General features: G+C 35.9%; 1 protein-coding gene and 1 pseudogene across 1 annotated transcript in view; one reads left to right on the top strand and one right to left on the bottom strand.

The window, feature by feature from the left end:
• PIK3C2A (phosphatidylinositol-4-phosphate 3-kinase catalytic subunit type 2 alpha) overlaps positions 1–16708 on the bottom strand; it is a 98308-nt gene that overhangs the window by 14741 nt on the left and 66859 nt on the right. Inside the window, exons 16-23 of the mRNA XM_021685318.2 lie at positions 15092–15280; positions 14147–14240; positions 13614–13708; positions 13087–13267; positions 9046–9150; positions 7533–7625; positions 5642–5771; positions 656–792 (exon numbers count right to left, since the gene is read on the bottom strand). Of these exons, the coding sequence (XP_021540993.1) occupies positions 656–792; positions 5642–5771; positions 7533–7625; positions 9046–9150; positions 13087–13267; positions 13614–13708; positions 14147–14240; positions 15092–15280 (1024 nt within the window). The remainder of the gene's footprint in view (positions 1–655; positions 793–5641; positions 5772–7532; positions 7626–9045; positions 9151–13086; positions 13268–13613; positions 13709–14146; positions 14241–15091; positions 15281–16708) is intronic.
• Positions 10737–11821, top strand: LOC123326200 (annotated as a pseudogene).

Genomic DNA, 16708 nt, shown 5'->3' with positions numbered 1-16708 from the left:
AGTATGCTAAAACAAAAAATTGACACTTCTAATAACAGCTATCAACTACAGAATTTACTCTGTATGGGGCTTTCTATATAAACTCATCTAATTCTTACAATAGCCTTGTAGTGCTATTATTTTTTACAGCCATAATATGTACTATAATACCAAAAAAAAAAAAAAAATACTATAATACTATAATGTATACTCTTCTATATCCCAGGTCACTGAGGCACAAGAGAGGTTAATAATTTGCCTAAGGCTCAACACCTGGTGCTAAGTTCAAGATCAGAGAGTCTGGCCATAATTTTCCTCTCATCTCCACACAATGCAGCCACTCTTACTTATTTCCATAACTTTTCCCAAGATCTTTGTGAAATATAATATTCTGGGTCATAAAAATACCTCTATTTTGCTGGCCTCTAAATGCATGCTTGGAATGTTTTGGGGGTAATTTAGCATTGGTTTCACTCAGATTCTTACCATTAAGTGCACTGTTTATATATAAACAGATATATATATAATTTTTTTTTTTTTTTAAACTTAGAGAAAGACACTGTTTTCACAACTTAGACTACATGGCTAGTCACCAGAGCTGGAAAATGAAAGCGCTTATGGCCTATGTAATACATTTTTGACAAAGTTGTCTGGAATAAGGAGACTTGCCAATCACCTTTTCATATTCCTCTTCAGAAGGATTGTATTTCCTCAACCACTCTGCAAGTGGTTTATCTTTAAAGGATCCGGTCACACCATATTCCACTTGGATTTTCCTGAGGGTATCTGAAGCAGGAACTAGCTCCACCATACCTTTAACAACAAAACATTAAGCTATGCAAAAATATCTCCCCAAAAGTAAGACTTTAAAAAACTTATAGCTTTCAATCTTTGACATAAGATATCAGTTAGGAATTATTAAAAAAAAAAAAAAATCAAGTCTGGTAGCCCATCCTAGAAAATCTGAGCAATCAAAATTTTTTATTTTCAGAAGTACCCAAAATATAACAGTTGAATTTGACTTTGAGGTTCCATAATCTGTACAACCATGTGCGACCCCCCGCCAAGAATAACAATTTTAATTACAAACTAGATGATACTGACTTAGCTAATAATGTTACATAGTTAATAAACTTACTCTGATCATGTATTTGGGCAATGATGGAGTGTTTCAGAGTCCACTAAGCCCTTTCAAAGGGAAGAATAGATTAAGATTGCCCCCGCTGCTGCGCCCCGCTCGTGCTTTCAGATAAATAAATTCTACTACATGCTACATTTACTATGTGCATGTATTATTTCTATAATCAAAAAATTAGTTTTATATATTTTCAAAATCAAGATGCACTGGTGTCAAAATAAAAGATAAGGACACAGAGACCTGCTTCAGCCAAAGGACTGGAAGAAACCAAGTTGGCCAAGGCCTTCAGACCACCCCAAAAGAAAGTATGCAGGGCCAGGTTATAATCCTAGTCGTCTGGTCACACAATGAACAATGAATTCATTTGGATCTTTTACGTTGTTTTGGTTGCATTGTCTAGTTTAGAGTTCACAGTGACATCCTTTTTTTTTTTATTCTTATGTTAATCCCCATACATTACATCATTAGTTTTCGATGTAGTGTTCCATGATTCATTGTTTGTGCATAACACCCAGTGCTCCATGCAGAACGTGCCCTCCTCAATACCATTCACCAGGCTAACCCATCCTCCCAGCCCCTCCCCTCTAGAACCCTCAGTTTGTTTTTCAGAGTCCATCGTCTCTCATGGTTCGTTTACCCCTCCAATTTCCCCTTCATTCTTCCCCTCCTGCTACCTTCTTCTTTTTTTTTCCTTAACATATATTGCATTATTTGTTTCAGAGGTACAGATCTGAGATTCAACAGTCTTGCACAATTCACAGTGCTTACCAGAGCACATACCCTCCCCAGTGTCTATCACCCAGTCACCCCATCCCTCCCACCCCACCCCCCACTCCAGCAACCCTCAGTTTGTTTCCTGCGATTAAGAATTCCTCATATCAGTGAGGTCATATGATACATGTCTTCCTCTGTTTGACTTATTTCGCTTAACATAATACCCTCCAGTTCCATCCACGTCGTTGCAAATGGCAAGATCTCATTCCTTTTGATGGCTGCATAATATTCCATTGTATATATATACCACATCTTCTTTATCCATTCATCTGTCGATGGACATCTTGGCTCTTTCCACAGTTTGGCTATTGTGGACATTGCTGCTATAAACATCGGGGTGCACGTACCCTTTCGGATCCCTACTTTTATATCTTTGGGGTAAATACCCAGTAGTGCAATTGCTGGATCGTATGGTAGCTCTATTTTCAACTTTTTGAGGAACCTCCATACTGTTTTCCAGAGTGGCTGCACCAGCTTGCATTCCCACCAACAGTGTAGGAGGGTTCCCCTTTCTCCGCATCCCCGCCAACATCTGTCGTTTCCTGACTTGTTAATTTTAGCCATTCTGACTGGTGTGACGTGGTATCTCATTGAGGTTTTGATTTGGATTTCCCTGATGCCGAGCAATATTGAGCACTTTTTCATGTGTCTGTTGGCCATTTGGATGTCTTCTTTGGAAAAATGGCTGTTCATGTCTTCTGCCCATTTCTTGATTGGATTCTTTGTTCTTTGGGTGTTGACTTTGATGAGTTCTTTATAGATTTTGGATACTAGCCCTTTACCTGATAGTGACATCCTTTTTCAATGAGTACCTGTACCTTGATTCTATGACTACGTTTAACCAAATTTTTAATATACATACAAGTTTTAATTTCATAATCAAATATGCATACATATAAATTACTATGTGCTAAAACAGTGGACCAAAGTTCATAAAATATACAATATACTACTCGCTATGTAAGATATGGTCCCTACCCTGAGGGAATTTAAAATCAATCCGGGGCGGGGGGTGGGGAGATACACCAGTAAATGTCTGGTGAATATTTAAAGACAATCATTGAGCCTGAAAAAGTGAGGGATTACTAGAAACACTGAAATACTAGTAAAAACTTCACAGAAGACATGGATGTGATTTCATTTGAAAAATAAGGATACTTGTGAGATAACACAAATGAAAAGCTTAGGCCAGGGCAAGACACAAAGTAAGCACTCAACCATTAGTTAGAAACAACATAAAAAACAAGCGGAATGTGATTGCTTCCAAAGTTACATGGAATGCCGTAAGAAGAAAGAGGATGTACAACTATATGAAGTAAGTGTGGTGACAGAAAAGGCAACCTAATGAAACGGCAGGCTCTCACTGAGGAATGTTACTTAATAAAACAACTTCCATTTACAAGATTTATATGAAAAACAACCAGCAAGAATTTTTTTAACCAGCAAGAATTCTTAAGGTTTATTTATTTTAGAAAGAGAGAGCAAGAGAGTGCATGCATGTTGAGTGGGGAGAGGGGCAGAGAGAGAATGTTCAAGCAGAGTCCCTGCTGAGTGCAAAGCCTGATGTGGGGCTCCATCCCACAACCCTTGAGATCATGACCTGAGCAGAAACCAAGAGTCAGAGGCCCAACCGACTGAGCTACCCAGGCATCCCCAACCAACAAGAATCCTTTTTTCCCAGCAAGAATTCTTAAATTGACCTGATTTCCTTTTTGACAAGATAAAGCTTATACATGCTAAACTGAGACAGGAAAGTGATAAGGCTCTCATACTGTCCTGATGGATAAAATGGAGAAATGTGGAGTAGTTGATAACACAATGAAGTAGATGAGTACCCATGTACCTAAAGATTTAGCAATCACCTGAAAGGAAATCTCACATCTCTAGTGACATGACACAAGGGTTGGTCCTTGGTCCTTTTTTTTTTTTTTTTTTTTTTAAAGATTTTATTTATTTATTTTAGAGAGAGAGAGAGCACAAGAGGGGGTAGGGTCAGAGGGAGAAGCAGACTCCCTGCTGAACAGGGAGCCCAATGTGGGACTCTGGGATCATGACCTGAACCGAAGGCAGCCACTTAACCAACTGAGCCACCCAGGCGCCCCAGTCCTTGGTCCTCTTAGTAAACATATTTTTTCAATGACTTAGCAGAAGCTACAGAATATATGTTCTTCAAATCAGTTCACGACACAAACTAAGAGGTTCAATGACAGATAACAAAACACAGATTTTAAAAAGAATCCAAGAGGCTGAAAAATAATGGATCAAATATAACAAGAAAGTTAATAGGTAAGGTCCTATACTTGGGTCTAAGATACAAAATGTACAAGTACAGAATGGCCAGGACATGATTTAGCAGGAGCTAGTATGATGGTTTTATTTGTGAGTAAGTTCTGTGTGTGCAACACTTTGCCTACTTTGCATTCTACAAAATTCAGGTGCCATTCTCAGAGACTGGATCACTTGAGCCCTTTACAATGGGAATAATCAGATAATAAGGTAATCTAAAGTCATATATGAGAAATGGCTGAAGAATTTGGAACTCAGGATCTGAGGCCACAATATTCATCATCACAAAGAAGGATTTGACTGAATTATATGAAAGTCTATTAACAGAACTGGAACTGATGGGTAGAAGACACTAGGAGTCAGTTCCCATTGATCAAGAAAAAACTCTACAGCCATCAGAGCTATCCAGGATAGAAAAGATTACATTGAAATGCAGTAAATTTCCTTCACTATAGGCAGTTAAGCATAAAATGAATGGCAAATATTATAAGGATGACTAGATAATTTTTCAGGTGACTTTCTAGTGTCTATGATTAGAATCTGAGAAGCATTTCTCATTTCCACCAACTATAAATGATCTTTCCCTCCTTTAAAACCCCATGGCACTGCCTTTGTTAATTCTCTTAGAGCTCTTAGAGACTCCTGGGTGGCTCAGTTGGTTAAGTGTCTGCCTTCAGCTAAAGTCATGATGATCCCAGGGTCCTGGGATCGAGTCCTACATCAGGCTCCTTGCTCGGTGAGGAGCCTGCTTCTCCCTCTGCTTGTGCTCTCTTTCTCTCTCACTCTCTCTTGCTGATAAATAAATAAATATCTTTTAAAAATTCTCTTAGAGCTTTTAGCTTATTAAGCATCTTCAAATTACTTTATATGTCTTTAATTGCTTCCCTCTAAATATAAACACTACATGTTATTAGCATTTTGTAGATTGTAGATCAACAACAAACATTTGTTGAATAAGAGTAATGGTAATGGTTACAATTTATTGAACATCTAATACATATCACATACTGGGGTGTTTTACATTCATTATCTTTTCATTATCACAATATTTCTGTGTCTAGGGCTTTTACTATTCACACTAAACATATGTGGTAAGGAAGAAAACTTATTCAATAAAATAATAAGATGAAGCCTCTGCTAAAGTAGAAAAAATTTTTGAAACCATTTTATTTTGCAGAAATGAAATCAAAATTGGTTTAACTTAGACATCTTAATTTTAAATTAAAAGGTAAAGACCATAAAATCCTCGTTCAGTCAGTCAATGGGAACCTCTGGTTACTGCAAAGCATTTATTAGGGCTATCTGATTGTGAACAAATAAATCAGTAAAGTAACACTAAATTAAAGTAAGAAACAACTGAGATCATAGTGTGCCAGCAGCAGGACTCCCTCAGGACAGGTATACTCTGAGCTAAGTTCATAGAAAAGAAATAATAAGACACCAAGACAGAGCTGAGAGACTTACCTCGATCTCTACCAGTTGACAGGCATTTGAAAATTACCATCCTCAGATCTAGTCCTTCTTTAAGCCAGATCTTGTCCATAATTTTTATCATCTGTAAAGCTAACATATCTTGCCGAAGATCTTCACCAACCTTGAAATCAAGGAAACAAAATGAAACCTGTACCTTTCCAAAAGACTTAATACATTATGTACTATAAAAGGCAGGAGGAAGGGGAAATGATAGAAAGAGTGAAGAATGAGATGAAAATTTTCCACAGCATTCCAGAGGAAATTACTTCACCTCTTCATGTCTCAGTTTCTTGAACTATACACCTTTTAAAAGGTTGGATTTTATGGTATGTGAATCATATTCAATTTTTTAAAAGGGCAAATGGAGGATCTTTGTCATGATCAAAATATTCCTTACCTTGACTGTATCAATGCCAGTATCCTCATTGTGATATTGTATGATAGTTTTGCAAGATGTTACATTGAAAGAAACTGGGTAAAGGATACCTAGGATCGGGCGCCTGGGTGGCTCAGTCATTAAGCGTCTGCCTTTGGCTCAGGTCATGATCCCAGGGTCCTGGGATTGAGCCCCGCATCGGGCTCCCTGCTCTGAGGGAAGCCTGCGTCTCCCCCTCCCACTCCCCCTGCTTGTGTTCCCTCTCTCACTGTCTCTCTCTCTGTCAAATAAATAACATCTTAAAAAAAAAAAAAAAAGGATACCTAGGATCTCTGTATAAATTCTTACAACAGACTGAATCTACAATTATCTCTAAAAGTTTACTTAAAAAAATTTTTTTAAAAAAGTTAGCCCTCCCAAAATGAATTAATTCTAACTGGAATCACATCAATTTTTCATTTTCTTTTTTAAATTGGATAAAATAACTTTAGAACACATAATGATGAATATATTTTTTGAGACCAGTCAAGAAAATTACAAAAAAAAAAAATTAGGGGAGATTAGCCCTAACAAATATTAAAACTTAACATATAAAATTTCTGTATTCAAACAGATGGTATGGTTTTAGGAAAAGGCAAATACATGAGTAAAATATAGTCCAGAACCAGATTTATGAGAACTTGCTATATATATATACATACACACATATATAGAATATACCTACATATATACACATTTATATGTATTCATAAAGATAGCTTCTCTTGAGCTATCATTTATATGTATATACATATATATATACACACACACACATATATGAGCCTGCACTAACTGAACTCATTGAATTAACTGAAACTCTCCATTCTTTCTTAAAAATATACAAATTATGATCACAACACACAGAACTTTGGTAACAGATTACTCTGTAGTATTCCACTCCTACTGCTTCCCATAGGTAAGTTATATGTTTCCAAAAACCAGTGCCATTGCTCATGGTTTTGCAGTTTCACGCTGCACAACTCTAGGGGGTACCATTCACATCATAATCTGTGTGAAAGGCACTGCCTGCTGAAGTTACAATGGCCATATATGTAGCTCAACCAGCATGGCCATATGTAGCAGCTCTAGCCCAGAGTTGCATTTGTTCCTGGGAACAGTTTATATGAGCAATAATTTTCACATAATTATTCAATTTAATTAAATATTAAATAAAACTACATTTGCAATTTGGAAAAGGAATTTGAGAAAATAATTTTTAAAATACCATTTAAAAACAAAGTAACCTTGGGGTGCTTCGGTGGCTCAGTCAGTTAAGTGTCTGCCTTTAGCTCAGGTCATGATCCTGGGGTCCTAGAATGGACCCGCACTGGGCTCCCTGCTCAGCAGGGAGTCTGCCTCTCCCTTTGCCTCTGCCCCTCCCTTCCACTTGTGCTCTCTCTCTCTCTCAAATAAAATCTTAAAAAAAAAAAACAAAAAATAAAAACAAATTAACCTTATTTTGCTCACCTTAAACATGACGTTAATTTCTTCCCCCATTGGATCAGCATTTACCATTGTCACTTTTAGGGGCACAGCATTAGAACTGAAGAAGGAACATGACTACAAATACAACACGCTATGCATTAGAAAGATAACACTGGAATAAAAACGGGTTTAAGATTTTTTGTCCTAAGCATTTCTCCTTTCACTTGTTCTTCTGAACTGTGGCAAATGAAATAATACATGTGAACTGCTTTTTAGATCATCCAGCAAACAAGAGGTATTTAAAAATACTTTTTGAAACTTAAACATAGCATAAGTAAAATATCTACTACTCTCTAGACGAGTTTTAATTTAATTTCTAATTTTTAATTTTCTAATTTAAACAGATTAAACCTTAAAAACTTGAGACAAAAGTTATTAAAAGTTTGAGCTTTAAAAGCATCTTAATTCCTCAACAGAGCACAAAATTCTGTATATTCTTATCTTTCCTCTAAAGCAGTATGATCTGGGATGAGATCTCTACTTCTTCTATATTGGTACTCTTATAATTTATAATTAGCCATGCAATCAAATAGTGACACTAAATTTAAAAATTTCATTAGCAAAGATCAAATCTTATTTTAAAATGAAACTGGTTAAAAAAACTAATTTAAGATAGACCAATTAAGGGAAACAACAAACAAAACCCAAGGAGAAAATGTGACCCCCTGGCCCCCGCCAATGACATACAACTCAGGCACCCACTGTTAAATTTCAGTAAAGAGAAGCCATATATCAACTTAAAAAGAAATCAAAGACTCCTTTATGGATACTTGTACCCTAGCCTTTCAAAACCACAAACACTACTGGATGAATTAATTGGTTGCTTTTGCTGAATTCATTAAGAGAAAATCCACTATTTGTATAACTACTGGCCCAGTTTGAAATATAATTACTCAGTGCTGATGATTCAACTACTTTTTGATGGCTCTAAACAGTGTTATAAACCTGGGAAGAGGCTTTCTGACCATTCACATGGGAGGAAAAGAAAATGCTATCAGTGACTGGAATTACAACATATGCCTACAAGGTAGCTAATATACCATAGTAAAAAATAATTTATTTTGAGACAGCAAATAATTTTATATTGCTTTTTCTTTCAGGAAAGGTGATTAACTAAAAATATACTGAGGTAGGGGCCCCTGGGTGGCTCAGTCGTTAAGCGTCTGCCTTCGGCTCAGGTCATGGTCCCAGGGTCCTGGGATTGAGCCCCACATTGGGCTCCCTGCTCGGCGGGAAGCCTGCTTCTCCCTCTCCCGCTCCCCCTGCTTGTGTTCCCTCTCTCGCTATGTCTCTGTCAAATAAATAAAGCCTTTAAAAATATATATATATACTGAGGTAAATATGGATCTTACACAGACATCCAAGATACTTATAACCAACCTATGCAGATGTTATCCTCATTTGCCTTAAGTATATCAGCCCATCTGCTTTCTTCCTACATTTTTTTCCTACAAATTATTTTGAAGTGTAATATGAACTTATTAGTATATGTCACCTTAATATTTAATTCTTTTGCAACAAGACTTGGATTGAGAGGAACACGGCATTTATTTCTTAGAAAAAAGGACTGTACTCGTTCCATACTCCTTTGAAGGACAACCTAGGAAAAGAGAATAATACTGTAAGTACATAATGGAAATGAAGACCTATATTTAAGACAAAAAAATTATGATGTGGACCAACCCAAATTTTAAAATGCCCAACTGTCAAACAGTCAAAAACAAGTTGTTGCTAAAGAGTTCATTTTTACTATAAAAATAGAATGGGGAAAAGCTTATAAACATGGGGGGGGGAGTACATATGGTCTATTTAACATATTAATTAAAACTCTAACAGTCAAATAAATAGAAATTAAACAGAAATGAGATGCAATTTTTCATCTAACAGATTAAAAATTTAAGGTAACACCCAGTCCCAGCAACAGGGCAGGAAAAGGTATTTTGGTAATATATTGGTGGAGAAAAAGATAGAACTAAAAATATACACAGATCTTGACTCAGCTATTTCACCCACAGTAGTATCATATAAGGAAATAGTAGCAAAGGGGCAAAAACTTATTCACTATAGTTTATTGTAGGACTGGAAAAAGAAAAATGTGTAAACAACCTACAGAGGTAATGGTTCACAATTTACGCTACAATACCTTGTAATATTATGTACCCATTAAGAAACATGAAGTGTAACATGAAACATGAAGTGAAGTGTAACATAAATCTTCACACTTCTCTAAGATGAAGTAAAAAAAAAAAAAAGCAATTTGCAAAAACAAAACAAAAACTCACAAAAAAACACATAAGTGCTGAAAGAAATTAAAGATCTAGATGAATGAAAAGACATCCTGTGCTCATGAACTGGAAGACTTAGTATTATTTAAGATTGCAGTATTTTCCAAATTAACCTACAGACTCAAAACAATTCTTTTTATTTATTTATTTATTTATTTGAGAGAGAGAGAGAGAGAGAGAATGAGAGAGCAAGCACATGAGAGGGGGGAGGGTCAGAGGGAGAAGCAGACTCCCCGCCGAGCAGGGAGCCCGATGCAGGACTCGATCCGGGGACTCCAGGATCATGACCTGAGCCGAAGGCAGTCGCCCAACCAACTGAGCCACCCAGGCGCGCCCCCCCCTTTTTTTTTTTTAAAGATTTTATTTATTCGACAGAGAGAGAGAAAGAGAGAGGGAGGGAGAGCATAAGCACAGGGCGCAGCAGAGGGAGAGGGAGAAGCAGGCTCCCTGCTGAGCAGAGAGCCCAATGCAGGGCTCAATCTCAGGACCCTGGAATCAGGACCGGAGATGAAGGCAGATGCTTAACTGACTAAACCACCCAGGCGCTCCACAGACTCAACACAATTCTTATCAAAATTCCAACTTCCTTTTTGCAGAAACGTACAAGATAATCCTAAAATTCAGACAAAATTGCAAGGGACTTCTGAATAGACCAAAAAAACAAAAAACCTTGAAAAAGGACAAAGTTAGAGGACTCATACTTCCTGATTTCAAAACTTACCACAAAGCTACAACAATGAAAACAGTATGGCGTAAGGATAGTCTTATAGATCAACAGAATAGAATTCAGAGTCCAGAAATAAACCTATATGTCAATGGTCAACTGATTTTCATCAAAGGTGCCGAGATCATCATGGGAAAGAACAGGCTCTTCAACAAATGGTGCTGAGAGGTTTTGAAGATGCTGCCCAAGGGAAAAAGCAGTTCTGGCAAAGAGAGGGGAGGTGGGGAGCAGCCTCTGGGAGTGACAGTTCTGACATAAGTCTCAGCGCGCCAAAGGTGGTGGCAGACACATTCTGTGTGGAAAAACATGGGAAAATCATGGAACCTATGGAAAAGTTAAAGTCTGGAATGAGATTAAATAAAATGGCTGCACATTATAGTGAAGATAAAGTGATGTGGGTTGGATGACCAGAGGTTCCATGGTGGGACCACTTCAGAAAGCAGCATTTGCCTTGCCTTTAAGTGGGCTGGATAAGCCAGTGTTTACAGACCCTCCCCAGTTAAGACAAAATTTGGCTATCATATCATTATGAAGGGAGAAAATAAAATTGTACAAAAAGCTGGAAAAACAAAAAACAAATGGTGCTAGGACAACTGGATAATTACAGGTAAAAGAATAAAGTTGAATCCCTACCTCAAAGCATATAAAAAAATACTGAAAATGGATCAAAGACTTACATAAGAGCAAAACCATAAAACTCCTACAACACAGGTGTATATCTTTGTGACCTTGGATTTGACCACAAATTCTTAGATATCAAATGCACAAGCAACAAAAGGAAAAATAAGCTTCATAAAATTAGTAACTTTTGTGCATTAAAGGACACTATTGAGGAAATAAAAGATAATTCAGAGAATGGGAGAAAATATTTAAACAGTGTCTCTGATAAGGGTCTAATATCCCAAATACATAAAGAACAATTCAACAAAAAGACAACCCCCAAAACTTAGAAATTTCTTCAAAGAAGATTACAAATGGCCAACAAACACATAAAAATGTGCTCAAAATCATTGATCATTAGGGAAATGCAAATCAAGACCACAAGGAGATACTACTTCATACCCACTAAGATGACTGTAATTTTTTTTAAAAAGGCAGAAAATAACAAATGTTGGTGAAGATGTAGAGAAGTTGGAATCCTTTACATTGCTAGTAGGAATATAAAATGATGAAGCTACTTTGGATAAAGATTTGGTGGTTCCTCAAAAAGCTAAATATAAAATTGCTTTATGACCCAGTAATTCCACTCCTAGGTGAAGTGAAAAGAGGTATCCAAACAAAAACTTACACACAAATGTTCATAGCAGCATTATTCATAGTAGCCAAATATGGAAACAAGTCAAATGTCCATCAATGGATAAACAAAATGTGGTATATCCACACAACGGAACATTATTCAGCCATAAAAAAAAAGTGAAGTACTCATACATGCTAGAATATGGATGAACCTTGAAAATATTAGGCAAAGTGAAAGAAACCAGACACAAAGGCCACATATTTTATAATTCCATTTAAATGAAATGTCCAGAATAGGTACATCCATAGAATAGAAAGCAGATTAATGCTTACCAAGGCCTGGGAGGAGGAGGGAATGAGGAGTGAAAAGTTAGTGGGTACAGGCTTTCTTTTTGGTGTGATGAAAATGTTCTGGAATTAGTGGTAGTGGCTGCGTAACATTGTGAATGTACTAAAAGACAATGAATAGGTGAATTTTATCTCAACAACAATATGTGTGTGTGTGTATGTATGTGTATATTTCCATAAAAATTTTTTAAAAATCCAAACATTTGTGTATATATATATATATATATATATATTTAAGTGTATATATATGTGTAAAGTCATATAAAAGACCAGAAAAGACATAAAGCAAACTGAATAATAGATACCTAACAGGGAGAAAATGACCTGGAAAATTTTTAATTTTTAAATTAATTTAAAATTTTAATTAAAAAATTTTATTCTATAAATTTATTTGGATTTTAATTTTTTTTTTTTAAGATTTTATTTATTTGCGGGAGAGAGAACAAGAGACAGAGAGCATGAGAGGGAGTGAGAGGGAGGAGGGTCAGAGGGAGAAGCAGACTCCCTGCCGAGCAGGGAGCCCGATGTGGGACTCGATCCCGGGACTCCAGGATCATGACCTGAGCTGAAGGCAGTTGCTTAACCAACTGAGCCACCCAGGCGCCCCTTATTTGGATTTTTTAAACATTAGCAACAACTCATAGTTGCATTACTTTTACAGTTACAAAAAAGTAAAAAAACAAAATAATGAAAAAGAAACTCAAGAGAACAATTGTGACCAGGAAGGAATTCATAAGCATGGGAATTAAAAAACACTAATTTTCTGAGTTAGGTTGTAAAATCTTTTCCTATGGTTTTAAACAACCTTTGAATTCATCTGTTCAAAATAGCATAGGTATAGTTAGAGTCTATTGGATGCCTACTGGTAAAGAATAACAACTCATTAATACTGTAGAGTTCCTTTAACATCAAAATATTTATGTTCCCTCTTTTGGGTACATACCTGTCTGGCTGATCCACTAGCCTGCCTTACTTTTTCTGCCACTCCTCCTAAAAGTTGTACAAGTTTTGTCTGCTTCAAAAGTTCTTCTCTGAGTCCTTTTCCTCCTACTGAGAGGAGAGCACCCAAAACATGTTCGTATCGGGCACCAAACTGTGCATCATGCAGGGCATCCTTGAGGAGCCTAATACAGCAAAATATTTATGTCAGCCACTTCTGAAAACTGGATGAATGTCTCTTGAATATCAACTTAGGTTCATTTTTTGGTATCCAGGAATTTATTTTAAGCTATCTAAGAACTCATTATTATGGAGCTCTAACATGCCAAATATCTTTGCAATAAAGAGTTTTGTTATTTTTGGTTTTATTTCTAAGGACATAAAAATCTGGCTTCTTTAATAATGCCCTTAATCAAACATCTGGTATTGATAATAAGCAGTCTGAACATACCATTTAGACTTTCAGAGTATATCATCTCTATAAATACTAGGAATGGAAATAAATTACTTAAAAAAAAGTTTAAATCTTACCAATATAAATTGTGTGCTATGTGTATATTTCCCAATGCCCTGGACAGAAGGAAGCGCACTAATGAACTGTTCAAGTGAATTTCGTATTTCAAAGCCTACACATAAAGGAAAATAAAAATTACTAGTGGTCAAACCCATACTCCATTATGAGGAAAGAGAAAACACTGATAAAAATGAAACAGATGAATTAACTTATATATGTTATGAAATCAAGCAGAAAAGTGTAGATTTGGGAATAAGATTCATTAGTATGTTTAAATGGCTAGTAAAGAAAAATCAAAGAAAAGTTCAAGTCTGATTTGTTCTGAGAATCTAAAAATGTGAGAATTAAAAATCCAGGTACATATATATAATACTCAAGTGTGGCAGCTAACAATAGTGGAAAAAAATTCATACTACATCGAAACATAAGGTACCTCAACATTCCCACAGAAGTACTTTTAATCAAAACAGAATGGGGATCCTTTAGCAAGTTCCCTACTCATAAAAAATGGGTGGAGTACCGTGGACAGGTAACCTAGTAAAAAACTCACCTGTACAAACTGTGGAAGAAGATCAGTTAGTTCATCATCACTTATAGCCTCAATCCAGGTCACAGCTATGGACCTTACTTCCTGATCAGCAAATCTAGAGAAGTACCACAAAAATCAAGATTTGATGGTGATTTCTTTCTAGTGAAGCTATATTTCCTAGAAACACAATCTTCATCTATACCTGACAAAGAATATTCAAATAGCTCTATATTCAAATGCAATGTGTTTCTTTTTTTTTTTTTTAGGAAGAAAAATCTTACTGTACTATACAAATTCAACTTCAGGACTGTTCAGAAACCTTAAGCTTATGAAAATTTTGAGTTACATCATAAAAATATAACAAATTATTCAAAATTTAGAAGTTAAATCCCTCTTTAGGTTAGTTGTTTTAAGATTTTATTTATTTACTTGAGAAAGCAAGAGCCAGAGAGTGAGAGCCAGAGAGCACGAGCAGGGTGAGAGAGCACAAGCAGGGTGAAGGGCAGAGGGAGAAGCAGACTCCCCACTGAGCAGGGAGCCTGATGTGGGGCTGCATCCAGGGACTCCAGGATCATGACCTGAGCTGACGTCAAGACGCTTAACCAACTGAGCCACCCAGGTGCCCCTTTAGGTTAGTCTTTAAATGACATGTCATCTCTATTCTTTTTCTAATTTGTTTTTAAAAGTAAACTCTACACCCAACGTGGGGTTCGAACTCATGACCCCCCTGAGATCAAGAGTCCCACGTTCTACCAACTGAGCCAGCCAGGCACCCCCTGACATCTCTTTTTAATAACCCCAGCACAAAAAGTATGTTGCATTGAATTGCTATGTATATTGCATTATATTGCACTGAATTGCTTTCATGTTAAAACAAAGGGAAGTATTCCTGCAACATAATACACCTTACTGGAAAAACTGGCAACAGTAAAATAGAGCAAGTACATTCAGTCATGGTTAACTTACTTTGAGTCAAGTAGTTCCAACGCGGTCAGTGGGTGCAATGGCGGCCACTGCTGAAGCAGTGAGTAAGTTTTGGCAAGATTAACCCATTTCCAGTTTGGGGCACTTGCTAGTACTTTAGGAAGACAATTTGGGTGTTTGAGGCAATAATAGCGTTTCTCCCACAAAAAGGCTTTATCTTCTTTAGAAAGTCTGCATATATAACAATTAAATTATTTCTCAATGATATCATGAGTTATAACCTCAATGATTAAAAATACAAATAAAAAATTTATTCATTTTAGGACAGCCACTTCTTGGTAGAATCATTAATACTAATTTGGAATAGAAAAATGCAATGTACAGCAAACACTACTAATTTACTCTAATTTGGGGGATAGAAAGAAATCATTCTGCCTTGATAAAAGTCTTAGTTATGAAAATGAAGGATAATTCTGTATAATAAAAATTTATTGAGCTCTAACCAGATGCCAAGCACTAGAAATCAGAGTTGAATAAGCAGAAACCACCCTAAGAGCAAGGATTTCATCCATTTTATACAAGTAAAACAAATGTCATGCAAAAAAAAAAAAAAATGCTATTACATTTTAGAAGATGATTTTAGAAGATGATTGTACAGCTCAAATGAGGAACATTCAAAATAAGAAGTATTTGTTTGGGAGACTCTAATTTAGTCTTAATGACAAATGTTTATGTGAATGAAACAGTCACTGTTTTACTACCCATCCAACTGCTTTTGTGTATAATACATGCACTGAAGCATTCATGTCATGTGGAGCCCTGAAAAAAATTCAAATATTGCAAAAAGGTGCACAGCTTAGTCTCTCCTTCCAGTTTCCCTCCCAGTGACAACTGCCTAATAAGATTGCATATCCTTCCAGAGATAGTCTATTTGTATAGAAGCATATACATACGTATGTGTAGATTCTTTTTTCTTTATGTAAGTAGTAACACATCACATAAACTATTCCGCTCCTTGCTTTCTTCATTTAACATCTTACATATTAGTACATATAGCTATAAGTTCATTCTTAATAGTTACATAATACTCCACTGGATAAATGTACCATAATTTAACCTTTCCTGATGGACATTCCCTGTCACTTTTACAATAATCCAAATACTGCAATGAATATTCTTTACTCCATAAGCAAATATGAGAGGTTTTCTCTAAGATATATAATTAAATGGAAACAGAACTACTAGGTTACTATGTACATTGTGACCTTTATCGATTTTGCCAAATTGCTCTCCCAAAGCTCCTTTGCCAACAGTTTAATTCCTATTTTTCTGTATCCTCATCAACACTTTATATGATGAGACATTTTAATTTTCAACCAAGTCATGTGTGTTAAATGTTATCTTGTAGTAATTTTCCTTTTCTTGATTACTGAGGAGTCAAACTTCTTTTCAGATATTTAAAAGGCACTGTATATTTCTTCTCCAAAATATTATCTAGTCATATTCTTTGTCTATTACTAAGTTGTTGGTTTTTCTATTGCTATAAAAAAGTTTATATACTTTTAAAAAATACATTCATATTTACTGTAAATTTAGTTCTCAATGTTTGCCTTTTTTTTTTTTAAGATTTTATTTATTTTTTTGACAGAGAGAGATACA

This window comes from Neomonachus schauinslandi, chromosome 11 (assembly GCF_002201575.2).
Source record: "Neomonachus schauinslandi chromosome 11, ASM220157v2, whole genome shotgun sequence".
Lineage (NCBI taxonomy): Eukaryota > Metazoa > Chordata > Mammalia > Carnivora > Phocidae > Neomonachus > Neomonachus schauinslandi.
Note: the sequence above shows the minus strand (reverse complement) of the source record. Positions and strands in the feature narration are given on the sequence as shown.